The 25,306-nt window shown below is 40.0% G+C and overlaps 5 protein-coding genes across 5 annotated transcripts; 2 read left to right on the top strand and 3 right to left on the bottom strand.

Moving 5' to 3' along the window:
• Nucleotides 1-614: 614 nt before the first annotated feature.
• On the bottom strand, nucleotides 615-7,677 carry cfap251 (cilia and flagella associated protein 251). Its single transcript, XM_062381885.1, has 21 exons — nucleotides 7,411-7,677; nucleotides 6,879-7,019; nucleotides 6,630-6,739; nucleotides 6,433-6,541; nucleotides 5,741-5,821; nucleotides 5,567-5,644; nucleotides 5,437-5,478; nucleotides 5,053-5,324; nucleotides 4,792-4,968; nucleotides 4,460-4,710; nucleotides 3,790-3,941; nucleotides 3,424-3,600; nucleotides 3,155-3,339; nucleotides 2,950-3,064; nucleotides 2,542-2,705; nucleotides 2,351-2,441; nucleotides 1,771-1,914; nucleotides 1,448-1,676; nucleotides 1,214-1,295; nucleotides 1,053-1,099; nucleotides 615-937 (listed from the first exon to the last, which is right to left on the bottom strand). Exons 1-21 carry the CDS (start codon nucleotides 7,636-7,638, stop codon nucleotides 810-812), a joined length of 3,003 nt encoding a protein of 1,000 aa, XP_062237869.1. The 5' UTR covers nucleotides 7,639-7,677; the 3' UTR covers nucleotides 615-809.
• Nucleotides 7,678-8,971: 1,294 nt separating this feature from the next.
• On the top strand, nucleotides 8,972-14,526 carry LOC133943580 (rab5 GDP/GTP exchange factor-like). The gene is made up of 9 exons (XM_062381887.1): nucleotides 8,972-9,256; nucleotides 10,794-10,980; nucleotides 11,257-11,384; nucleotides 11,666-11,817; nucleotides 11,908-11,977; nucleotides 12,063-12,198; nucleotides 12,280-12,374; nucleotides 12,691-12,947; nucleotides 13,438-14,526. The coding sequence occupies exons 2-9, from the start codon at nucleotides 10,823-10,825 to the stop codon at nucleotides 13,852-13,854; spliced, it is 1,413 nt and encodes a 470-aa protein (XP_062237871.1). The 5' UTR covers nucleotides 8,972-9,256; nucleotides 10,794-10,822; the 3' UTR covers nucleotides 13,855-14,526.
• Nucleotides 14,527-15,116: 590 nt separating this feature from the next.
• Nucleotides 15,117-17,485, top strand: psmd9 (proteasome 26S subunit, non-ATPase 9). The gene is made up of 6 exons (XM_062381884.1): nucleotides 15,117-15,288; nucleotides 15,397-15,496; nucleotides 16,196-16,389; nucleotides 16,479-16,580; nucleotides 16,848-16,936; nucleotides 17,230-17,485. The coding sequence occupies exons 1-6, from the start codon at nucleotides 15,163-15,165 to the stop codon at nucleotides 17,255-17,257; spliced, it is 639 nt and encodes a 212-aa protein (XP_062237868.1). The 5' UTR covers nucleotides 15,117-15,162; the 3' UTR covers nucleotides 17,258-17,485.
• A 276-nt stretch (nucleotides 17,486-17,761) lies between these two features.
• gtf2h3 (general transcription factor IIH, polypeptide 3) lies at nucleotides 17,762-21,713 on the bottom strand. Its single transcript, XM_062381883.1, has 14 exons — nucleotides 21,605-21,713; nucleotides 21,477-21,510; nucleotides 21,321-21,400; nucleotides 21,069-21,175; nucleotides 20,305-20,447; nucleotides 20,110-20,172; nucleotides 19,826-19,855; nucleotides 19,706-19,734; nucleotides 19,549-19,623; nucleotides 19,409-19,462; nucleotides 18,826-18,894; nucleotides 18,595-18,730; nucleotides 18,446-18,482; nucleotides 17,762-18,294 (listed from the first exon to the last, which is right to left on the bottom strand). The coding sequence occupies exons 2-14, from the start codon at nucleotides 21,484-21,486 to the stop codon at nucleotides 18,225-18,227; spliced, it is 903 nt and encodes a 300-aa protein (XP_062237867.1). The 5' UTR covers nucleotides 21,487-21,510; nucleotides 21,605-21,713; the 3' UTR covers nucleotides 17,762-18,224.
• A 647-nt stretch (nucleotides 21,714-22,360) lies between these two features.
• LOC133941253 (Rieske domain-containing protein) lies at nucleotides 22,361-24,842 on the bottom strand. Its single transcript, XM_062381708.1, has 4 exons — nucleotides 24,715-24,842; nucleotides 23,589-23,834; nucleotides 23,285-23,319; nucleotides 22,361-23,195 (listed from the first exon to the last, which is right to left on the bottom strand). The coding sequence occupies exons 2-4, from the start codon at nucleotides 23,806-23,808 to the stop codon at nucleotides 22,911-22,913; spliced, it is 540 nt and encodes a 179-aa protein (XP_062237692.1). The 5' UTR covers nucleotides 23,809-23,834; nucleotides 24,715-24,842; the 3' UTR covers nucleotides 22,361-22,910.
• Between the last annotated feature and the right edge of the window lie 464 nt (nucleotides 24,843-25,306).

The raw sequence follows: 25,306 nt of genomic DNA, 5'->3' as shown, positions 1-25,306 counted from the left end.
TTCACAGTTTTCACTTGAAGTAGAAAAGTAACTTATGTGAGTATTAAAGGTTCCGTTTGTAAGATTTCGGTGAAAGGGATCTATTCGCAGAGATTTAATATAACCTAAGCCAAGTGATGTTTTTTCACTAGTGTGTTTCATGTACCCTGTACAAATTTTTGTTTTCTTTACCCTAGAATGAGCCCTTTATAGTTAAATACTTTATATTTACACATGGAGCTGGGTCTCTTTACGCAGGCCGCCACAGGTTCTCTGTCATGTTTAGAAGTGGAGGATGAGGGGTATCCAGCTGCAATATGGAACTTCACCACTAGATATCACTACATTCTACACACTGAACCTTTAAAAACTACTCAATGTGCAGTAAAATGTCCCCTGAAATATCTGACTGCTATAAATTAAGAGGCCAGTCCAGATTAGTCTGGTATTTACAAGTTGTTTTGACTCTCTTTCTTAAAAAAATAAATAAAAATGTTTCAGTGACTTTGCTAAGATATAATTGATGGTGTTTGTATGGTGTTTTGTATGAACATTTTTTATTGTAATAACCAATGGTGGGACAAGTGTTCCAATCCTTAACTTAAGCAGTAAAGCCAAAAACTCAATAAGTGTTCAAATTCTTACTTTAGTTTAACATTTTCATTTATAATATTTCTTATAAAAACATCTGACTTAATATAGATATTTTATTCAAAATCAGACACATAAAAAGGCCAGAGTATGTATTAGGGCAAGAAAGGGAAGGGAAGAGTCTAAGGCTCGTCCTCAACACCACTTATTCTGAACGAGCAGATAGTTTGTTGCTTTCATCACTGTGAAGACGAGGATCTGCCACTCTCCTGTATTGGGCATGAGAAGCCCAGGATGTGACCTGTGAATGTCTCCAATGATATCTCTTCTGGAATTGCACACTCCAAAGAATATTCTGAATCGCCACCTGGACACACAAACACACAAACACACACACGGTATGTAAAGTGAAGATGTTATTATTTTTGCTGTTGTGAATTATTAACTTTGGGGTTGTGGGGGACTTTTGTCTTTTTACATACCTTTAGATTTATGAATGTAAGAATGTTCCACTCCTCCTTTTCCTCCTCTTTTTTCTTCTTCTTCTTCTTCTTCTTCTTCTTCTTCTTCTGCTTCTTCTTCTTTTTCTTCTTCTTCTACACCTTCTTCTTCTTCTTCTGCTTTTTCTTCTTCTTCTTCTTCTTCTTCTTCTTCTTCTTCTTCTTCATTGACACCTAAAAGTTTAGTGAAACACTCTGCCACCTCATCCTCCGTCATGTGTTCTCCTGTCAAAGATAGTATCAGAATTATGACGAGTTGAAGACAAAACATAAGCTTTGTACATAGAAACTGTAACAGAGGATGGACTTTTTCAGTCTCGTGTCAGTGGCACAGCTGAAAAACCAACCCTGTGAAGAAGAAGGAGCTTGCAGCGTACCTCGAGCCTGCAGAAATTCTAGCAGCTCATTTCTCTGCAGAACGGGCCGTCCTGTACTGTCCTGGTTACCAAGGACATTGAAATCTTGGATGAGCTGATGTCTATCAATGCCGAAGGCTGGCCGATGGTTGATATAAAGTTTGATGAACTCCTCCAGGTCAATGTCAGTCACGTATTTTCCTGTTTCTGCATACTTGCTGAACTTGATCTCATTTTGCAAGTCTTCTATCTGAGGGGAAATAAAACAGCAATCTGCAGGTCTGAGGTGTCAAACTGCATTTACCTGATGTTATTGTTGTCGGATTAATTTACATTGACTTTACCTCTTGCTCTGTAAGGTAATATGTCAATGCTCTCATCAGAGAAGGGACCTCACACAGGGGGATTTTGGTCGACACTTGACGTTTCTCCATTGAGTCAGTGCCTTGATGACCGACTTGGCAGAAATAGAAAAAGTCCTCCATATCCTACAAATGGAAAAACATAGAAAACTTAGAATCTAGGGTTAAGAAAATTTCAAAAGTGACTGTTATACACTCATAACTCAATGAGAAGTTAAAATAACCTTTTCAGTCAACTTCATAGTTTTAAACTGATTTGTAATAGTTGATGGAAGATTTATACAGGAGGTATAATACACAGGCACAACTGATCTGTCACTGTGTGGAGAAAACGTGCTCCATCAGCACTGGTTACTGATATGTACAAGGCAATTCAATGAGAAAAAAACACAGGGCAAACATTCCTCCGAAAATTAAGAATCTTTTTAACGTTAATTAAATCAACATGTAAAATAAATATATTTCGTAACTTGATGACAATATACATCATGGAATAGAACACATGCTTCTTATTTCACACATTACTCATCGGTTTAGAGAACAAGGTAAACGTTTGACTCACCCTGTACAACTTGCCGTCTCTCCCTCCTTCTAAAAGGGTATAAAAAGGATCCATGTCCTTTCCGCCCAATGAGGCTGCTGCTTCCAAAGCACTGCATCACAACAAGAGAGAGGTCCCGTTTTTATTGAAACGTGATTACACTGCTCATGCATCTCCTGTGGTTACCGCGCCTGGTATGTTTTATTGCTTACTTTAAGCTTATCTCCCATGACATTACAGTGCAGTCAGATCCGCCTGCAGTGAAGACAAATCGGCCTTCGTAGGAGCAGGCAAAAGAAGACACCCCTGTTGAGTGGCAGATCACAGCATTGGACTTGTAGGGGTTCCCGTCAATAGGCAAAATCTGGAGACCCACCTGGAGAACAGATTTCACACTTAGGGATATTATAGGCAGTGTGAGTTACCAGGATTTCCAAAAAATTATCAAAATGATTAGTTTGACATAAACAATGACTTGCCTGTGTCGATAAGATAAAATAAAAGCCTGAGCTTATTTTAGACTGAGACCCATGTTGATTTTTAAATAAATGGTTTATGATAATTAATATAAACAGAATAAGGAGAGTGATACATTATTACTAACAAATTCTAGTACTTACCTTGTCCTCTGTGATGTAAGCCAGGTAATATGAGTTTGTCTCAGATTCTTTCACCTTGGGAAGAACCATTGTTTTCTTAATGGGAGAGTCGTATGTTGGGCCAAGGAGAGTCTGTCTGTTTTTGGAGAACACAACATTTTCCATTAAATGCCAGTGACAACAGTCAGATAAGGACAATCTTATCGTTACAGTTTATTTGACAGACCTGCACATCCTGCTCGTGCTGTTGAAAAGCTTCATCTTGTACTGGTCTGAGGCAATGAGAAGGAACTGCTCTGCCGTCAACGGAGGATACCAAGTCATGCACTTTGGCACAGCACTTTGCTCGACGCGCTCAGAGCTTAAAATGAGGAGATGGTTCACTTCAGAGTTTTCCAAGTCGTACTCCACCTATTGTTCAGTTCCACAAAAGCACAGAGATTAGAGAACAGCACTACAAAACACAAAGCTAGTCCACAGTCAGAGCAGACTCACCAGGCGACGGTCCATCCCCAGAGATAGCAGTCTGGGTTGGGTGCTGTCCAGGTGAACCCCAAAAAGAAGGTCTATGATGGGCTTGTAGTGGGAGCGGTATCTGCCCAGGTACATCCAACGAGGTGAAGTACCTTCTCTAGCCTGCAGGCGGAACACTGTCACTGTTTTTCCAGCATCCTAACAGTGAACAAGAACAGAAAACCTTATAAAAAGTACATTTTCTTTTTTACATAGTTGCTATCCATAATAATAATTTCAAATACATTTTTCTACAAAATATGCCACACTTCATCGTCAATTCTAGTTCACAACTGCTGCCATGAACTACATTCAGATATATTACACTCGATAATGAAAAGGACTCACTCCAGTGGCAAGATACTTTGAGTCTGAGGAGAAAGTGATGTGAAGGATGCCATCTTTAGCAAAATGGAAACATTCCTGAGGATCATTTTTCAAAGTGCTGGAGTTCAGTATGTGAACGGCGCCGCTGCCAAATCCAACTGCCAGGTAGGATCCTGTTCAGTGACAAAGAAGGGGACACATTGCATTTTTGCAGAATGTAATTAAATAAAATTGCAACTTCAAGCAGCAGCAGGGAAACACAGGTTATATTTAACGCAAGTTAGTTACTTGTTCTGCTAAGGAAGTTATGTTGTTTGCTTGATACTGGATGTAATATCATGTAACTTGGTGGAAGGATGTGGTCCAGGTCAGGAAAGAACCCATTAAATGTTGGTGCAGCTCCCGATCAGGGGGCAGATTCAGGATCCCCCCCCCCCCCCTCCCACACACACTTTCTTTAACAATGTGAGACAGGGCTACTTTTCAGCATTTTCATTGATTTATTCAGAGAATAATTAATTGATCTTCACTGACAAAATCTGGCATATTCAGGGGACTGATATTTATGAACGGTGAGATTGTGTGATCTAGTGAATTTAAAAGTGGACTCAAAAGGGGATTGTTGGCCCCTGGCGAGGGAATGCTCTCTGTGTTCTAGTGACATTCCAGGTTGATTAAGCATATGACTCACCTTGAGGATCAAAAGTAACACACCCAATCTCCTTCTCTGTCGCAAAGACCCTTCTGCAGATGATCACTTTGTTGTTGTAATCCCACACTCTTAAAATGCCCATGTGGTTGCCCATCGCAACAGCTGGCTGTTTGGGGTGACAGGCTACAGCATGTACAGGGTCACAGTCCTCACTCAGCAGAATCTGTTGGATGCTTTTCTGTGAATTCACATGTACTACTCTGGAGCTGACTGTGGACACAACAAAGTTCCTGCAGAAAGGAAAACAGTCAGCTTGGCTATAATCCCTAAAACAGTAGAGTGTCAAAAAAAAACAAACGTTATTCTGATACCTGAAAATGTAGGGTTTGGCCTCCAGAGTGCAGGCCTTCAAAAACCCCTCTGTGCACTCTTTGGAAAAGGAAATGGACACAATAGCATCCAGGTTGAATTCGTCGTACCACATGACGAGCTGGAATTCGTCATTATAAAACTTGATATCGCCTTGAGTGTCACCGGTTACTATACAGCTGTGATATGAAATGCAAAGAGACCAAGTTAATACAAGCAACAATCAAAAGGTAGCATCATTGAGTCTTTCGGTTTCTGGCTACCTGTCAGTTACGGCGAGAACAGTGATCGGATCTTTCTGAAGCCTGATGACCTTGATTCGGTCTCGAGGGACAGTCTGGTTTTCATTCATGTCTTTCATCACGTCCCAGACCACAAGCCCCCCAGCTGCAGTGGCAGCCAGGACCTGAGGCTTCCTACAGTGAAACACACACCTATTCGGAAACCTGGCAGCCTTGTTGACAGCTTGAGAAAGGTCAGCAGGAGACGGAGGTGATACAGAAGCATCCCTTCCACTGCCGGCTGCGGCACAGAGCTGCAGAAGTGACGAGATGAAACTGTAAAATATCTCTAAAAAAAAAGTCACTGAAACACTATCTATAACGACTCATTAACATCTTCTGTGTAAAATTGATATTTATTTTTACCTTCTTAAAATTCAGGGCAACATATTGCAGATCTCCCTGAGCCTGAAAAAAGAGCAGATGATTAATAAGCACACACATCTTTCACAGCCGTATCTTATAGATTTCAATATAAAGAAACATCTGGACTTACCCTGCTGTAAAGTAGCACCTGGCTTTCACTGCTGGTGAGCAGCTGATTGCTATCGTTTTGGTTGAAAATGACGTGCTCCTGAAAAACCATCCAACATTTAACATTTGATCTTCAGAATTTCTTCTCCATTAAGTTATTATCCATTTACCGTTAGAAGAAGGCAAATTGACTCACTTGATAACCGTGCTTAGGATTGATTTCAGTAAAGCATAAAGGCTTTTCCTTTTGATTTGTCCAATCCCAAACACACAAACACTGTGAAAAGATCGTCAGAGGGTTAACAGTTTATTAAAAGATGTAGATTTTATTCAATAACATTTCATGTTTCATCCTGTCGAATCCAACACGAAACAGTAATAATCTAAGCTGTTTTTGTGCAGAGTGCAGTTCTGAGATGTCGACCATTTTAGTAGAAGACTACATACTATCATTCTAAAAAAAAAGAATGCAAAGTGCTATTAAAACTCGAAAATGCGTAATGAATTCATGACATAGCATTTGAATGAGCTTTGTGAGTGGTTAGTTCTAATATGTCATCAACAGGGGCGCTGCAAAAGGATGGGGAGAGCAGGAAATCGCCTGGGGCCCTAAGCTGAGAGGAGGCCCCCAAGAATGACAGAATACGTTAATGACATTACACAGCAACAATAATTTAATGAGAGGTTCCTTAAATGATTTGTTTGGCTATGTACAGGAGAACTGCAATGACACCCCGGTCAGAACCCCCCCCCCACAAGACCTCGTCATTTCTGCCAAAAGCCCACAGAGTCCCTTGAGACCCTCCTGGTCATCAACATGGACCACAAAGGATTTTCTTTTTAAATGTTTGATGTCATCTGTCCATTCAAACCTGCCGTCACACTCACTTGAACGTCTTCAGCCCCGAGGGTTACCAGATGTTTTGTGTCCTTTGAAAACGCCATTGCAACGACACCACAATCAGGGTGGCAGTCGAACAAGGTCTGCACAGGAATTCTAAAAGAGTGATCACACATGTGGTTACCATCAGGAGCAAAGGTAAAATACACAAATCTGCCGTAATGTTAAAATGATAAAGAGCTACCCAGAATAGGAGTCCCATATCATCACCAGGTTTTTCGGTCCCCGTTCTGTTGTTGCAACCCAGCGTCTGTCTTCGCTCACACACATGCATGAGATGGGGTTGCAGTGACCCTGAAAACATTATTACAGTAAGTGTATTGACTGTTACTAACAAACTGCATGTTTCATTCAACAAAATAAATCATTATCTTCCCAAATTTATTGTGGTGCTGCTTCTGGAGGAGTTGTGTCTGCTGGAGAGTTGTTGTACCTGGAGTGTGTGCTGGGTCTTTGACGTGTGGTTGTAGATGATCCCGATGTGAGCTCCAGCGTAGAGAATCACCAACTGATCGTGGTCTTGCAAACTGAAGACGGGGAGTGCAGGAGTCATCCCAATCACCCATTCCAGTGACTGGATGGATAGAAAATAACCCTTTATCATTGTTATCTTTCAGAAAACCTTTTTTTGAGGTGGACATTTTTCATGAAACCTCCTTGACCCAGTATTTTAAAGGCTTTAAATTCAGACTTAAGTCCCAGGAGCTGAACTCTGCACACAGAACAAATCTTTGCCTTTAACAGATTTCTTTTCCCATAGTTCATTTTTGCCATACAATTTTATGACTGCTCTGTTTTATATCTGTTTGCTGAGTTTTTGTATATTTGTTGAGTACATCTGTCCTGATATGAAACCCTTTTTATCACACTGTCTCCCATTTGGACCAGCACTCTGTGCAAAAGAGATTGTTGTATCTCAAAAGGACCTTAAAGGTGGATAAATAAATAAGTAAAAACATACTGACCAGTGCGTGGGCTCTGGTGTGAGACTTTGAGAAAAGTGTGTCAGTGGTTGCACTGTAGACTTGAGACTGCCGGGTCAACTCCGTCTCCTCTCCCCTGACCCCTGCACTCTCCTCGGCTTCATCGCTGCTCCTCCTCTGCTTCTTCTCGCCGTCATCATAATCCTCTCCATCCTGTGATTGTTTGTTCTTCTCTCCCCAGCTTGTGACGAGCTCCTCAGCATCTGACATGATGTCTGACCGCACCTCACGTTTTAAGACTTCCTGAATCTCTTCTTCTCTCAAGTTGAGGTCGCTAAATTGCTGCTGGTAACCGTTTATGTCGGTTAAGTCATTCAATTACAATATTTATAAAATGTCCCAATGTCTTAATCTGAAATCACCTCTGTTCAGTTGTAGACTTTGACTATTTCTAACGACTAAAACTGAAAAGGAAATTAAAACCTTTTACTTTTCCCGTTCAGTCTAAATCTCACAATCTGTAACGTGAATGTGAAGCGTCTCGTTGCCTAGGTACAACCCAACGGAGAACGAGCCAGACCAAAACGCAGTTTCCGGTGATTCCTTTCAAATTAAAAGCACCACTGAGCCAAACATAACTTCTCCTTCATTAAAGTTTTCATTTAAAAGTTTTCATTTAAAAGTTTGACCTTAAATGAATTCCCGACTATTCTTATGTTTATCACATAGAAAACACAAACAGTTTGCTTTCAACATGACTCAGCTTTACTATACAGAGTATTAAAATCATCATTATTGATTAAACCGAAGACTTTATATGATAAAAACCAATAATTATTTCTAGATTTTTGACTAAATGTTTGTAATCTGGGAATTGTCTACATAAAAATACAACAATCTTCAGTATTAAAAAGCACACGTGTTTTAAAATTTGAATCTAAACTAAACTGAATCAAAAATATAGTCGGTGAATAAGAGGCAAGACGTGAGTTCAGTCAGTGGTATCTGTCAGCTCAGGTTGCTGTGACAGACGATGACGTGCACATAAAAGATGGCAGCCGACAAAGAACAGTATGTAGGATTTTACCATCGCGTCTAAAGCCATGTAAAAGACACTATATTCAATATTTACAACATAAGACATATGCTCTGCAGAAATGTTTGTTGTATATGAGCATTAAAATGAAGGGTAAACCTGCTTTAAATATAACATTTAAAAGTCTAACACAAACATTATTATAGTGATTCATATAATTGATACGGACATTTGGAAAAAAAGGCCAATTAATAGATTAATAGATTAATAAAAATCACTATCAAACCACAATGGTGTGGTTACACAAGATGGCCACTAGAGCGCAATGTTTGCGGGTGAAGGTGGACTACCAAAATAAGAGTCAAATAAATATCTTGAATGAGAAGAAAGCGGGACACTCGCTGTGATCACTGGATGTGATGTGCTACCCAGTCTATGTGTGTTACGTGTAAAGAAGAGGTAATGGAATATCGTTTATAAGATATCGTTTTTAAAGTCCGAAGTCAGTTCTTCGTGTCGCGATCCTTTTAATTTGAAAAGTCGTTACAGTGTGGAAACGTCGCTGGTGACTTGAACCAAACCTTCACGCTGTTCCTGTCGCTCCGGTCCGAAAAGTCTACGTCACCTTTTCTCCCTGAGCGTTCTAAGCCGCTCAACTTTTATATTGAGTTTTCCTCCTCGACCTCAGTTTGACAGCTGTTGTCACTCTCGCGTCTGGTTCGCGGAGGTTCGGAGGAGTAACTGCGTTGTTCGGAACATCACGAGGAGTTTGTGACGGTGACGACGCTGTGAAACGAGGGAAACGTGTTTTCAGAAGAGGAAGAAGCTGATGATGGTTTCACCAGCTGACGGGTGAGCTGTTTTAATGGACGTGATCGTGTCTTCGTGATTTTGTCGCTGTTGTAGCTGTAGCCGCTAGCTGTCGTTAGCGACTGGTTCTTATCTTTATCCCCTCAGCTGACAGTCAGCTGGGCTCCGACACAACACTCACACACAAACCGAGGGAACTTCACTATTAAACAATGATAAGTTTTTTCTTTGGCTCGAGGCTCAACAGAAATGTTCCAGCAAAAATGTCCCAATGGACGTTTAAAGCTTTTAAGCAGCTTCATGAAAGATTAAGGGGAAAGATTGTGAAGTTTCCTTTAAAGAAACATTAGCAATGTCTAAATTATTTGAGTGAAAATTAACACAAAAAGTATTAATATACAAACTATATTTGTCAGATGTTTTTGATAATAAGGTTTTACTCAAGCTGTATTGGAATACGTCAATATCCTAAAGTGAACAATTTAAACATCCACAATAAATCAAGATCTTTTTTTCAGTCAAGTGTGTTGTTTTGCTAATCATAATAATATCATAATCACAATCCTTAGTCGGGTTTGATATTGAACCCAGTTTGTAAAAGAAAAAGGAAGAGAAAGAAAACCAAAAGGCAAATCTGTCAAAGTATCACAATTGCAGCCATCCTGTTTATCAACCCCCGTGCTTCATATATAAGCTCTACATAGTTTGGCAGATATGTTTCATATATTCAAAGAATAGTTTCCACATTTTGAAGAAGTAAGCAGTGTCAGAGTGAATCAAACCGATCATGTGAGGCCCCAAAGGAAATGCTGCTTTATTTTCATTTTCCATCAAGTGATTGTATGAGCTCGACAGGAAGTCGAATCAAATCAGTTTAACCAAAAAAGCTTTTCCTCCTCTGAATGGAAACTGGAAGAGTTTTTTGGGACCTACTTTTATTAACGCTGACATGGCACCTGATAACATACAGTGAGGTGTTTGGGATTTAATACGGTTGCTGCGTTACCAGGTACACTGAGCTAAATCTAATACAGTCGAATACACCAGTCCTACAGTAAAGCCTACATTATAATGTTCAGTTTAAATGTTTAAGTTGTTTGAGAGGTGTTGTGTTAGGCTTCATTAGTTTCAGCCAAGTGTACCTATTAAACTGACAACTCCCTGTGGGGTTTAGATAAGGAGAAGAAAAGCATCCAATGTGTCTCTGGTGTTGTGCAATAACAGCAGTGACCCAGAAGATGGACAGATAAACAAACATATTCAATAATTAACAGCTTTATCTGGCAACTGAGAGATCATTCAGAGAAGGCGGAAGGACAGACAACAAACAAATAATATTAATAGCAATCATGAGGTTAGGCATTGAAAATCAGTCTGCTTGGGTTTTAATAATTTATTGAGTGTCCTTGTCCGATGTAAACATGCCTGAGGTTATGTGCCAAATATAGCAGAGCCAGGCCTTGAACACTGACCTTTTGAGATTTACTCCAACTGTTCAAAGGAATTATATTAGACCTACGTATATGGTATGTATAGTTATGTGGAATTTATGATAAATGGAAATATTATAATCCGACAGGTGGGAGTAGCATAAGTGAGCGCTCTGCAATGTGGACTGACAAGCAAAGAGGAATCAGAGTTTCTAAGGAGGAGCTGCTCTGTAAGAGTGCCTGTGGGTATTATGGAAACCCTGCATGGCAAGGCCTCTGCTCCAAGTGCTGGAGAGACAGAGCCCGTCCAGCTGGAGCCCAGAGACAAGACACGAGGTAAACAACCACAGACGTAATGGTGTCAGTGCAATGACGGACTCTTATCACAGCATGTTAAAAAGCAACACATGATGGGGTATACATCAATTAAAATAAGTCAACGAGAAAATGAAAGTACAATAACTGTATAATGCGTTAATTTGAGGTAGTACTTTTGGCACCAACTGGATATGTAATGGCTACTATACAAAAATATAAAACATTGCTGATATATATGAACAGATTCATCTGTGATTCTTTGTTAATACAACGGTCTTCCTTTGTTCCGTGTAGGCCGACAAATGACGGCATTCCTCTCACCTTCTCCAAATTCGAGGAGAAGAAGAGCATCGAGAAAGGCCATCGGATTAACACGATGAGAAGACTCTTCTGGGGAAGTCCATCGCCTCCAAAACGTCAAGGTACACGTGACTCTGGAAATGAACATGCTAGAAAACATCAGGGACTTCTTATACTCCTTATCTGATGTACAGCGAGGCTCCATGTGCATCCTGAATATGTGGGTAGTGTAGCATCTTCACTACTGTATGTACCCAAAGCAAAACCAACCTGTAGGTAATGCTGTAAACAAATGAACCAAGATATCTCCGCTCTCCATTCTGCACCACTCGGAGTACCATATTTCAGTTTTAAAACATTTCATTTATTTATCTGGAGTCACATCCTCTCTTCCTCCCTCTAGAGTCTTCTGAAAGCCAAACAAATGTGTTAAAATTGTACCAGAGCCTTGAGCCTGGGGACTTCACCGGCTTCCTAAAAATCCTACGGAGCCCTTCCTCCCAGCGCTTGCAGTCCCGATGCACAGCTTTTCTCAACACAGTGGAGGCTTACCATGTAATTATCTGTTTAAAAGATAAACATTACACTTCTTCTCTTTTGAAATGTCCGAGCTTTTATGAACGCAGCTTCTCATCATCTTCACAGGATTTGCCGGTACAGAAACAGTCGGACCTCGTGCAGGATTTCTTCCAGTCGTTTGCCGAATATTTTGACAGTCAGTACATTTCGGTTCACACTTTTCTTGGGGTGTTGATTCTGAAAAGAATCTGAAAGCTGAGTTGTTACTTTTTTGCTTTCAGGTCTTCCTGAGGCTCAGGTCACTCAGATAATGGAGCACGTAGAGAAGCTTATAATGACACGGTTGCACAAATGGGTTTTCTGTCACGACAGCTGTGATGATGAACAGAAGGACCTGGCTCTCCAGAGGAGAATACGGTAATTCTTATATTCAAGTCAGTTCTGTTATAGCAAAACATATGTGATGACTTTTTGACACCTAATGTCTTTACTCTGCAGCTCCTTGAACTGGGTTACACCGCAGATGCTGAGTGTTCCTTTTCCTGAGAAAAAGACTGCGGTTACAAGCGACCCCTTTCTGCCTGCTATAACAGGTGATACACAGAGTCAGTGCTGGAGGGAACTGTTTAAGGTCATATGAGTTTTCTGTTGGAGAGCTAGATGAGCAGATTGGTACTTTTATGTCTGCTTGTTAAATATAAGTCTAAGTAACTCACTTTAAAACGATGCATTGTCATTGTTACTAAGTAGTGAGCTTTAGAGGAGCTGGTAGGCAGAGTTTGTGGGTTTGACACAGCTAAGCTGTTTCCCCACACCCATGTCTTTGTGTTTAGCTGTGAGAAAAAGTTTCACATATGCCGGAAACATTTTTAAATGGTCTAATATGCTGTTTTTGACTTTTTTCAACAGCCATAATTGAAATGGATGCCAAACGAGCGCCGCAGGACAAACTAGCCTGTGTGTGCAAATGCAGTCAGCATGTCTTCGAGGCACTCTCCAACTCAAGCAGTGAACCTGCTAATGCAGATGACTTCCTGTCAGGACTGATTTATGTTGTGTTGAAGGCCAACCCACCCCGGCTACACTCTAACATGCAATACGTGATTCGGTTTGGTCTCCCTCACAGTCTGATGGCAGGAGAGAGTGGCTACTATTTCACAAATCTGGTAAGTAGACAGCAAACTTACCCATCATACACCACATCATTCTGTGTATCATGGGCTACATCCATGAAAATAAAATCATCTCAAGTTCATTGACTCGGGAAGTAATCTCTGTCCATACTAACATACCCGAAAACACTTACCACATGACCATTCACCAACATTGGGCGTGTGTGCTTGTGTGAAATGGAAGCGGATTGTTAACCCTGCAAGAGTTGCTTAAGATGGGCTCGGACTACAGGAATTTCAGGCTGATTTAACCGTCACATAATAGGTGCCACCCTGATAATGATCAAACATGTTTGATAATTGACTGAGTGGAACCAATTAGAGAGACGAGTCAAGTGTGAATGAATGGAAGTGAATGTGGGCGACTGTGTCATCATTTCCAACGTCTCAGCAGTGTTTCGGTAAATATTGCAACACTGATTCATTTAAAACAAAAATGTTTTGATGTGGAGCTAGTTGGTTTATCACACTCTCTCTATTTCAGTCTTGCGCCGTGGCCTTCATTGATAAGCTGGATGGACCGGCACTAAACCTCAGTCCAGAGGAGTTTGAAAGCTACATGCTGAATCAGCGTGCTCCTCCTGGAGGAATCAAGAGGCAGCAGACTACCAGTGACACAAAACACCTCCTGGAGGAGCTACAAGGCCGACAGGAGAAGCTGCACCAGGGGATGGATTCTCTTAATGTTCAGCTTCAGAACTGGGTTCAAGCAGTTCATTCCCAACTGGATGAGGCAACAGCACAGTTTGCTCTGGTACAGAAGGAGGTAACAGCTCAGGCTGCGCTCTCTAACGTTTTTTCATCCACATCTCACGATGCGCCGCCGCAGGGGGATGACGAAGACCAGTCGGTGCTGGTGCTTGCTGATCTACATGCAGGTCCAAAAGATACTGACTGTTAGCAACAATAACAAAATAACCTAATCTGACATCTGACTCTTTTTTCATCATCAGCACTAACCTATTATGTAGGATATAAAACAAACATTTATAATCCAATGCCATGTTTGCACAAGTTTCGACTTTAGGGAGCTGGGATTGCTAAGCCAGATGAAGGAAAACTTTGTGAAGGAAACGTTTTGCAATAGGTATTACAGGTGGTAAAAAAATATTTGTATTTGTTTTCTGTTTGAGGATGAAGGCCATTAAATCACATTCCAGTTTGTAGCCAGCACTCAGGGTACAGCACTTAGGGATGTCCCCATCACTTTAAGGGTTCTTATTTAATATTCACTATGTGCCTATAAAACTGCCTAGAAAACTGCTGTGAAGTAAAACATTCTCTACAAGAAAAATGCTAGATGACAGTTGTTGACCACTACAAGTCTTTTAATAAACCATGTTTTTCATAGCTGTGTAACTTTTCAATATGATACATTCACTGTCTGTTCATAAATGAAAAGAATGTGATATAAAACAATGTGTAACACATCCCACCAGATGTATTAGTATGCAGGTTATGGTTGGTGGTTGTGTGTTGCTAACTACTGTTGAAAGGTGTCTGAAGAAATTTAAGAGTCTTATGGTATGATTAAATGTGTTGTCCAATAATTAAATAAAGACTTGAAAGATTACTTTTTGTGTGTGTGTGTGGTAGGGTGATCTTTGGGATTCACTTGTTTGCAAAGACGACCAGGAGTCAAATAGTAAAAAGTTTGTATAGCAATCGTTAAATGCTCATTGCTTATAACTAATGCGCAAGTGTTCTTGACTTTTTAGTATGTGAGTATTTTATTATTTTACGGTGCTTCCACTCAGGAATGTGTTGTATCTGCTGGAAGTGTGTTATGACAAGTTATGAAGCTAATCCTGATCCAATTTACATGTGATGAGGAAACTTGAAGCCTGGTTAATGGGGATTTAAGTGAAGGATGGGGTATAGATGTTAATACAAAAATTCTAAGTAGGTATTTGAATTTGAAAAAAACTTAAAACTATATATTAGATACACTATTTATCCCATAACCCGTGTATTTTTTATCTATCTTTGAATATCTCTTTAGGCAGCAATAGCTGAAGTCAAATGTTGCACAAGTGCTAAATACTTTTTAGGGCCCGAGGACTGGGAGGTGGAGGCAGATCTTCAACCACCTCCACTTTTTTAATACACCAGTTGAGGGCAGCAAAGTATTGAAACAGCCAGTAACAAGAAGAAGAAGAAGCCGCTCGCTCTTGTCCTCGGAAGTCGCGTCACCAGGAGAAGCGCAGCCATGAAGATGACAGTGGAAGCCACTTCTGGAAACTCTGAAACAACAATGGAAGATGTGAAAAGCCTCATGAAGAAGAAAGACGACATCGAGGAGCAGATAAAAGCGTATTATGACGTGTTGGAAGACGTAAGTCCGCTTTGCAGACCAACTCAACAAAGCTAACCCGATGCTAGCTGAGGCTGTGGTTAGCTAAATCCCTGTGTTGTTGTTCTTCTCTTCGCTGTGTGTTCACAGCAAGGTGTCGGAGTTGAAGGGCCCCTGATCGACGAGGAGGGCTTCCCCCGGGCAGATGTGAATGTTTACCAGATCAGAACAGCAAGACACAGCATCTCGTGTAAGCTGCTGCTTGTTTGTTGTTGTTTCCAGTGTTTTCTGTGGCTGCAGGTGACAACTGGGTTTCCCATGGAGCAGCAAAGCCCACCTGTCAACACAATCATAATAATAACAATGCTATGAAAGTGTGACGATCGTTTAGGTGATGGAGGCGTGTTTATCTGTTAACATCACTTTGTTATAGTACAGTGTTTAGTTGTAAACATGGACTGTATACAAAGATGGACGACAGGCCAGCTCCCCCAAAGGTGAAGTCGAAGCATGTTTATCACCACCTGGTTGATGGCTGCAGTATAGGTCATAAATCGCCCCTCCTCCATGTTAGTGGATGGAATATGGACCAAACTGAAAATTAAAGTACACCTCAAATACTCTTTTACGGACGAAGCAGCAGCAATATAAACTTAACACAGACACCCGAACAACACTCAGCACAAATGGGGACATCACACCCATGACTTTTTATTCTCTTATTTCGTTTTGAAAAACCAAAAGAATATCAGATCACCACTTTTACCTGATTAATGACTGAAACCAGTTATTGACTCTCAAGAGTACTTTTAATTTAGTACTTTTGTTGAGCGATGAATCCCTGAATATTGCAGCGCTGCTTTTTTTTAATTCTCCGTTTATAAACAAACTTCTTCATGATTTCTTTTTGAGCTGCTGATATGTTAAAGGTAATGCCTTTTACTTCCAGGCCTACAGAATGATCACAAGTCCATCATGGCAGACATCGAGGAAGCCCTGCACAAGCTGCATGCTCGAGAGAAAGCCAAGCGGGTCCATGATGAGGTGGAGGCCCAGGGGGAGGCGATGGATCAGCAGGTCACGCTGCCTCCTCCATTCGCACTTGTGGATGCTGTGACTCAAGGCTCACCTGCATCTGGAGCTGTGAGTAATGTGATGTACACTTGTTTGTAGATGAACCATAAAAGTAACTGATCTGTTCCTGTGATTGAACTAATTGTTTCTTTCCAAAGGGGCTCAGAGTTGGTGATGAAGTCATCGAGTTTGGTTCAGTGAACACAGGGAACTTTCAGAACCTCCAGAATATTGCTGCTGTGGTACAGCACAGTGAAGGGGTAAGCTGCAGAAGTCATCAACCGATTTTATTGTTCATTATAGAATTTTTATAATGCATACTTATAATACAGATTTTTGTCCTATAATGTTGTATATAACACTAAATTTAACAATTTTGCGTCAGAATTATCACATCTTTTTGAAATTGTGTGATAGATACTTTTTTTTATATTTGCCAGCCTTGTGTAGCACTGACCTTGACTCGTAATATCTTGCTGAACTCTTTTTAACAAGAGTGTAAACTGCAATGTCTTTTCCATCTACAGAAACCATTACGTATCTCAGTGATCCGGGATGAACAGAAAGTTCAGATGAGCCTGACTCCACAGCGCTGGTCTGGCAGAGGTCTGCTGGGGTGAGTGTTGCAGATGTTATCACGATCACGTGCTTGGACTGGCACAGATGAAGAGTCTAGTAGAGCAGCTGTGTTTATACGATTTGAAAACAGTGAGCACACATGATCAAAGAGGCTGAAAAGCTCCCTGTGAAACAGACATGTTTCTCTTTGTGCACATGTTGTACGTTGCCTTATAGTGATACTGGTAAAACACTTTGGTACATTCTCATTAACATGTTATAAAGATCTGTATTACTAAAAATTAAGCGGTTCACGTCAGTCACAATCTTTTTCTTGTTCTTTTTTTTCAGATGCAACATTGTTCCAATCCGTCGGTGAGCACTGTAACAATGTGAAACTCTTCCCACCACCTGTTACCACTTGATGGTTTCAAATGTTATTTGTAAATACTAAAGAATTTTCCATCTGCTTCAGTTTTCATCTTAATTATAACTTGAAACCATTTGCATTACACAAGGGCGGATTTCAGATTAGGATATTTCAAAAAAAGTGTTTCTGGGCTTCTGTTTGAGAATCAGTATCCTGAATAAATATACCTGAAAATACCTTAGAATCTCTCCTACTATCATTAATGGCGGTTTATTTTCAACTCTTAGTAAAGATATGATACGTCTGATATTCTACAAGAACAAATCAGAGAATCTTGGTCAAATTAATTATTTCCAAAATGTCCAGTAATCTACTTTCACCTGTTTGAACAATAAACACATAGTCAGATACTTCCACCTCACCAGATTATAATTGATCTCAAAAGAGCCAGAGAATGTGAGCAGCTATTTATACGGACTGCATGATCATGGTAAAAAGAACTGCGACAAAACATGGAAGAATACACTCGTTTTATTTAAAAAGAAAACCAATATCACAAAAATGCCCAATGTCACTTTTTTCCAAAGCATTAACTAGGTAAACTTGTAGACTGAGTGGACAGTTTGTGCATGTTATAGCCGTCATTATAAATAACAATCACAAAAGCAGAACAGATGTTTTAGACTGAACTGTGTGCCTTATCGTTATATGTGTTAAATATTCATAATGTAAACAAATGGAAATATCTGTTTGGTTGAACTTGATACTCGTGGGATAAGACTGCAATGATCAAATATTGGCTTCCCTGTATGAGTACTAACAGTTGATTTGGGTCAAGTTAACATGTTCTATATGTTTGTGTTGCTTCAAAGACATTTCTAGGGCTTCATTGGCGCTTGTAACAAATCTATGCTAGACAAAATAGTACAATCTGAGTATAAAAACAGAAATGAACTCAGGGAAATCCCAGCGAAAATCATGACAATAGCTTGAGTTTCTTCTTTTTGGGCTTCACCATCTGTGGAAGTTGAATTTTGAAGGCAGTCCTACAAGAAACGTATTTAAAATCATATTACTGCACACAAATACAGGTTTGAAATCACATCGCATGATTCCCAGTGTATATTAATTCTATCCAGAGGAAATGTTTTGTATTAAAGATTTAAAGGTGGTGTACATTAAAAAAACAAGACTTACTCGCAGGTTGTACAGATGGGGCTGAAGTTGCAGAATACTTAAAAAAAAGACAAGAGAAAACATCACCACAAAATCAAGTGCTAACTGCAGCTTTTAGAGAAATTATATAGTTTGTAGTTACACATTTGTTTCTCGTGGATTGAACTTACTTGACAGACAAACGGAGCACACATAACCAATCTCGATGAGATTGCGATGACAGAAACACGCAGCTCTGTAGTCCACGTGAACGCGCGGCGGCAGGACCAGCTGGGAACGCTGCTCCGAGTCGGGGAGGAACACCCACTAAGAAAACACCGTCAACAATACAATAAGGGGTTTGTTTTCACATTTAAAAAGACAAACTGTTCTCACTGAATTGTATATAACTTGGTACTCACTAAAAGATACTGGGCCATGGCAACTTTCTGTGGTATCCTGAGATACAATCCACCTGTTATATCACAAGCCTGAAAAGAGCGGAACAGCTGAAGGTAAAATTAACGGTATTTTGTACAGATTAGAACAGATAAAACCAGTCAAAAGTGTGAGATCCTGATCACACCCCTGGTTTTCCTTTATAGGGAAGCACTGGTCCTGAAACAGGAACAAAATACTCAATCGTACATCTGTGATCATAGAGTCCATCTATTCTCTGTTTCTAGCTACTTGAGTGTGTGTATGTTTGGCTAAGAGGAGTGTTAACATAGAAGGATAGGACCTAAATCTACAGGTCAGCAGTTTGTTGGTAGTTCCCTTTTGCTTTGCCAACAATGATCCCGTGTCCTGCACACAGTAAGCTGTACAACTTATTGATTTAACGTTGGGATCAGATCTGTTCTTCCCAGTGTCAGCTGATAACTAAAGGTATCATCACTGAAAAGGTTGGAATGGTGCATCTAGTAGTTTACTCTTGTCTGGTTCAGCAATGGGAGAGTATGTGGTGTTGTGCTTCTAGATTGCAGTGCGGCTGTAAAAATGTACCTGCTGAAGGAGACCTGAGTCTGAGTCCAATACACAGGCATCGATCAAGATGTTCTGTTTGAGAAAACAAAAACAAAACCACTTACAAATAAGTGAAACATGTATACCCATGAAATAACAGAGGCGAGATCCACATTTACCTGCTTTTGTGCAGCAAAAATCACATTCATGAAGTTCATGTACTGGAGGGCACAGTCCTCAGCTGCTTTTATCACCTGGAAAGTCAAATGAGCCGAGAAGTTGTGTTCAGTGTGGTGAACAAAAGACTCATGTTTCATTAGACTATTGAATGCTTACCAGTATTCTTGATTTGATATCCTGCCCAGCTAATAAAAAGAAAAATGAATTTCAGTGTGTTGAAGGGAAACATATCTAATGAAGAGCAATGTTAGGCTGATATTTAAAAATAATTATTACTTTCCAGCTCCTTGGACACCCTGTGAATATCTGAATATTCAAAATGTTAAAGGAAAATTGGTAAACAGCTTTGCGTCACTCAACATACATAAAAAATGCTGCTGTTTTTTCTTACTTGACAAGCAAAGTGATCTTCAAGCAAGGAGGAATCTGCATTTTTAAAAGACAACTCCTCCTCCGACATATTCAGTACGAGCACATTTCAAATACAAGTATTTATTTTGTCCAAACATTCATCCTTCAGATGAAAACTTAAATCTGAAGAGGTTTCTTTGAAAGGATACAGCAGAGAGCTTTGGCAAGAGATCCAGCCAACATAGTGTCCGTTGAGTTCCCCTGCACTTCAGCTGCAATCACACAAAGCGCCTCATGAGCTTTCACGGATCGGCAGCCGCTCACAGTGCCAGTAAACATCTCACAATGAAGAGAATAGTACATTATGTTTGTAGCAAAAACATTTATTAAGTTACAATACTTACTTTTTGACATAACATTCTTGATCTCTTCAGCGATGAGGTTGTTGGCAACTGCAAGCAGTTCATATTTTCCATCCCCGCTGGAGGGAGCCTCGTCCCCACAGTTGTCCTCGCCTCTCCAGCTCTTACAGGGATACAGGAAGTGACTGAAATAAAGCAAGTGGGATAGTTGAGCGTGTGAGCAGCGCCAGGAGCAAAACATTGAATTTAGGAGGACAGCTTACACTACAATCCTGGAAACTGGCAGTGGAAGAAGTCATATTCAAAACTAAAAGTTAAAGTACCATACAGCCTGTTGAATGTACACTATTAGAAGCAAAAGTAGGAAGGAGAGTAGAAAAAAACAAAAAAGCAAAACACTGCAAGTTCAGCCCTGGGTTGTTTTCATCTGCATTTGTTTGTTTGGTACCAGGATTAAGCAAAAACTAAGAGGGACGGCTTCAGTAAGGGTCATGGAAGAACACTTTCAAGATCCTGTTTTTTCCACTTTCATTTATATAGTGAGATGCAGCACCTTTAAACATTTTGGTTGATTTCTCAGAGGATAATTCTTGGATATTTATGAAAATACTCAGTGAACTGATACTTTTTGAGTTTTTGCAGATCCAGATAAAAACTTGATTCTAAATTTAAAAGTGGATTGAGGAGGAGTACACACCTTCTCGTTCTTACTTTAATAAAATGGAACCTGGAAATACTCAAGCACAGTACAAGTACCTTCAGTTTGTACTAAAGTACAGCTACTTCTCCTCCAGTGTAAAAGTTACCTGTCTTGACAGTGGCTTGCGATGACAGCCAGCTTGTTGACCCTGGTCATGGCCAAGTGTGAGTTCCCCATCACCATGACTGCGTCCAAACACTTGGACAAGGTGAACTGCGCGGAGACAAGAGGAGGACAGGGGCTGTTGTTCCTGCACTTTAACAACACACGCACGCACGCGCACACACACACACACACCGACACACACACACGTATTTGATTTACAGTAACACACAAGCTAACAGCTAACGGTATTTACCTGCGGCTCTCGTTGAGCTTGCTGGCCCCACCATATCGGATTCACGTCCACGACGATGACCAGCAGACTGGCTTCCTCCTCTAAGGACACATGTGCATCTTAGCCGAGAAGCTCACAGACACTTCAAAATGCACAACACAAAACACACAACTTTACCTGAAGCCATCGCAGCAGGATGTTAAGTCTGGAACTGAGGGAGAACAACAAAGTAAAACACCGCCGCTGTCCAGGAGATTTATCTTGTGTTGGCCTTCATCTTTGACTTGAAGATTTACACGTCATACCTTTAAATTCCGACATGATTAGATCAACTTCATCACTGGACACACACTCAGTTTAGCTTGAAAATATTTTCCACACCTGCAGGAACTCTCTAGTATACTTCCGCTAATGTCTTCTTCTGATTCTTTTTTTTGTTTTGTTGCTAATGTCAAACAACGTTGTTTAGTAATACCGCCACCAGCTGGTAAGGAGTGTGGACCAATGCATCAAATCATCTCCATCATGTTAGTTCTTCGGACATATTGAAACAGATATAGTAAAAGCTTATCGCCATACCGTCATCGTAAAACATCACGAAAATCCATATGGATCGTTTTTAGGATAAAACAAACATAGCCCGTGTAATAAAAAATAGAAATGTATTGTGCCATATACAAGCACTTATGTACAGTTACCTGAATATACACGGTGACTGAAACATCTGTTTGGTTGTACAGGGCCTTGAAATTTAAGGAATGTTTTATAATATAAAATATATAATCTTTACTTCTAAATACACAGTATAAAAATGCTTGATTGTAATATACATCTATGCAGATTATTTTTCAAAATCAAAGAATTGTTAAAACACAGTTTATAATTTACCAATGCCTAAAGCAACATCTTCAAGTTGTTTGTTTTGTCACCAACTAAGAATGACATGTGAGAGTGAAAAGCAGGAAACCCCCACGTTAGATAAGATGGAACCAAATACCTCAATGAACCAGACACAAACAAGCGTATCCATTTTGTACTTTCACTGCAACACACAAGTTGAGTATTTCACAGCGAATTTTAATAAAGAGATTTTATAAGGAGTTATGACAAAATCCCATCAGGACATCAACTATATAAAAGGAACTTGTGATCGCATAAAAATTATCTTTCTATAAAAAATAAACAAATATATTTCAAACTCATTTAATCGATACAAATACTAATATTCCATTCGAAATGTCCTTGAATGCCAAACCTTTATAAATTAAATATTTACAGATTTGATCAATGTCTGCAGTGTAAAGAGGGCTGTTGGTCAGGAGGTGGAGAGGGTCGACCACTACCCAGAATTTGGTTGGTTCCATCCCAGGCTCCTCCAGTCTGCCCTTCCTTAAGCAAGATACTGAGCCCCGTGAATGGAGTATGAATGGAGTCATATACGAAGTGCTTATAAATGCCTAGTGTGGGTGATGCTAATTGTATTGTAAAGTATTAAGAATGGTCCATGAGATATATGGAAAAGTACTCTATTGTTCTTGAAACCTTCAGGTATTTTTGGATGTATATTCAGGTATTTGTGATTGTCTAATCAATGAGTCTTTCAGTATCTGGCTACTTCTTGGGTTTTGGTTGGGCCTTTAACAAGACAGTCCTGTATCTCTCAGTCTGATAAATGTCCGACTCAATGGCCTCGATGGAGTCATCAAGCGTTACGTATACATCCCCGTTGACTTCTGTGACCTGGTGAATCCTCTGTTTGACACCCTTGGAGCACCAACGTGTTCTCAGGGGTTTGACTAAAGGATCGTCCACAGCCTGGTACAGCCCTTCCCCTTCTGCCAGTGTGATCTTGTACTTGTGCCACGGACACACAATGCACTGTCGTCCATTAAACTCCTAAAGGTGGCACAGAAATATGGTGATAGTGAAAGATAACATTTAGTAGCATTCCAATATTTCAATATTCAGATGAGTAGGAAACTGACCTCAATGTCTCCATGCTGCAACGCACCACCTGAATCTGGCATTTGAAAAACAAGTGTCACTGCTCAATTGATCAATCAGCCTTTATTCATAAAGAACCTTTCAAACAAATCAAAAGCAATTCAAAGGGCTTTACAGATGCATGACACATTAAAAATGTATTTAAAAGGAGTTAAACATTTAGATTTAGCCATAAAATATAATGTACTACATAACAGCCAGACTAAATAGGCATCAAAATTGACGAATTACACTCAAAGAAGTATGATGATTGTTATGTTAACACAAACAGAGCTCAGAGCTTACGGTAGCAGCGCATGTCCATAGCATGGAGTTGCCCCTGGTGGAACAGGACCAGTACATCTCTGCATCCATTCACAAGCTTGGTCACTCGTCCTGCCTTAACGATGTCCTCTTTCTTCCCAATGAAGTGAGACACGGAGGGAAGTGATGATGACGATGACGAGGACGACGACAACAATGGAGGCGACGAGGAATTCCGACAAGTCTCCTCCTGAGAGGACATGGTGCTAACTTCTTATGGCTGGTTTCCTGTTAATGAATAACATGATAGTATAAAGTAATTTATGATTAATCGCAAAATAGGGAGATTCTATTGATTACAATTATGCAAAAAAATCTCAATCCTGCTCATTTCCTTCAGCTTCGTCATTACCACGGGGCTTTAAAAAAAGAATGTAATTATGAAATCCCGCCTCCATCCCTTACTATATATTTTCTTTAATTGCAAGTACACAAAAGGTATGTATGTATCTGCAAAATCAATTTAAACTATAAGATATATAGTTTACCAGTAAAATGTTTAATTATAGAATGTTTGGAAATGTAAAATAGGTAAAATGTATTTACTCTAGTTTTGACAAAATAATCACATTAATAATACTGGAGCATGTTTGGGGGGGGGGGGGGGGGTTATGGTATTTCAGCATACCTTGAGGTTAAACTGAGACTTGTATGTCCTGTGACGTGGATGATCTTATAATGTTCTTGTTCTATTTATTCTATATGAGAGTTATTACCTATATTTTAAGTAGTTTGTGGTGTAGAAAAGTGTTTGATTTGGCGCCATGGGTGAAAGAGGGTACTATAGAGTGAAGAAGACATTTCCATGTGTCCAATGTAGTTAAATAGTAATTACTGCATGAATTCAATCAGTATAAAGACAGTGTAGTTTAACGTCATGGAGAATTAAAGTGATGAATGAAAACACCATCAAAACATCACGTGAGATGAAGTCTCACTACATCTGTCACAATAACTAACTGTTGTTTTACTAACACAACTCAGGAGACAGATGCTAAGCTGCACCCTAGCATCATATTAGCATTAGCTTGGTTTTCTCGCTGAGATCAGTCACTATCACAGGTCTGATGTTATTAACTTAAGTTTTTGAATCATGGTTTCTACCAACCTCGTCTCTTTGAATGTTCGTGTGGTCCTCTCTGCAGAGACCATCCTGCAGGGTTCTTCTCTCCTGCTCGTTCCCAAACAGACACTCAAAACCAAGCAGGAAACCCAGAGACGGAAACAGAGACCGCTCTCCTTCAGAGTAAAAGCTACTCGTGGCAATTTCCTCAGGTATATCTGTGACTCTTATTTTGTAAAGAAGTGGAAGTGTGTGGTGTGAAAACCACACTGTGGACACATGTAAATAAAGTAAAGAGTTGGATTTGTTCAGAAATACAAATTTTCTATAAAGTAGAGTTGGCCCTGTGACCCTCTAGTACGTATTAAATTTTTCATCCATCCCCAGATCATTTATGTGGATACTGTTTTGGTGTCATGATAATTCCAACAAAGATCCTGTCAACGTATGAAACCCTCCTCTCTCAGAACTAAAGGCCACAGAGATAACTTCTTCGTACAGACCCTTACAAGTCAAAGTGACATTTACAGTCACAATGACCTTCAAATATAAAGTATTTCAATGGGACCCTTCGGGAGAAAAGAAAACACAAATTCATACAATTTAGATGACACACACCAAAAATCACTAGGAATAT

Source organism: Platichthys flesus, chromosome 3 (assembly GCF_949316205.1).
Source record: "Platichthys flesus chromosome 3, fPlaFle2.1, whole genome shotgun sequence".
NCBI classification, from domain to species: Eukaryota; Metazoa; Chordata; class Actinopteri; order Pleuronectiformes; family Pleuronectidae; genus Platichthys; species Platichthys flesus.
This window is presented reverse-complemented; position numbering and strand designations above follow the sequence as displayed.

Coding starts and splice junctions, on each gene's coding strand:
- cfap251 (XM_062381885.1), bottom strand. CDS start 7,638: ATGTCAGATGCTGAGGAGCTCGTCACAAGCTGGGGAGAGAAGAACAAA. Junction 5,645..5,740: donor ATCCTAAGCACGGTTATCAA/GTGAGTCAATTT, acceptor ATGGTTTTTCAG/GAGCACGTCATTTTCAACCA. Junction 3,942..4,459: donor TGTTACTTTTGATCCTCAAG/GTGAGTCATATG, acceptor GTCACTGAACAG/GATCCTACCTGGCAGTTGGA.
- LOC133943580 (XM_062381887.1), top strand. CDS start 10,823: ATGTGGACTGACAAGCAAAGAGGAATCAGAGTTTCTAAGGAGGAGCTG. Junction 10,981..11,256: donor GCCCAGAGACAAGACACGAG/GTAAACAACCAC, acceptor TGTTCCGTGTAG/GCCGACAAATGACGGCATTC. Junction 11,978..12,062: donor GTTTGCCGAATATTTTGACA/GTCAGTACATTT, acceptor TTTTGCTTTCAG/GTCTTCCTGAGGCTCAGGTC.
- psmd9 (XM_062381884.1), top strand. CDS start 15,163: ATGAAGATGACAGTGGAAGCCACTTCTGGAAACTCTGAAACAACAATG. Junction 15,289..15,396: donor ATTATGACGTGTTGGAAGAC/GTAAGTCCGCTT, acceptor GTGTGTTCACAG/CAAGGTGTCGGAGTTGAAGG. Junction 16,581..16,847: donor TGGTACAGCACAGTGAAGGG/GTAAGCTGCAGA, acceptor TTCCATCTACAG/AAACCATTACGTATCTCAGT.
- gtf2h3 (XM_062381883.1), bottom strand. Junction 18,483..18,594: donor GTGCTCCGTTTGTCTGTCAA/GTAAGTTCAATC, acceptor CTTTTTTTTAAG/TATTCTGCAACTTCAGCCCC. Junction 18,295..18,445: donor CCCATCTGTACAACCTGCGA/GTAAGTCTTGTT, acceptor CGTTTCTTGTAG/GACTGCCTTCAAAATTCAAC.
- LOC133941253 (XM_062381708.1), bottom strand. CDS start 23,808: ATGTCCTCTCAGGAGGAGACTTGTCGGAATTCCTCGTCGCCTCCATTG. Junction 23,320..23,588: donor TATGGACATGCGCTGCTACC/GTAAGCTCTGAG, acceptor TTCAAATGCCAG/ATTCAGGTGGTGCGTTGCAG. Junction 23,196..23,284: donor TGCAGCATGGAGACATTGAG/GTCAGTTTCCTA, acceptor TGCCACCTTTAG/GAGTTTAATGGACGACAGTG.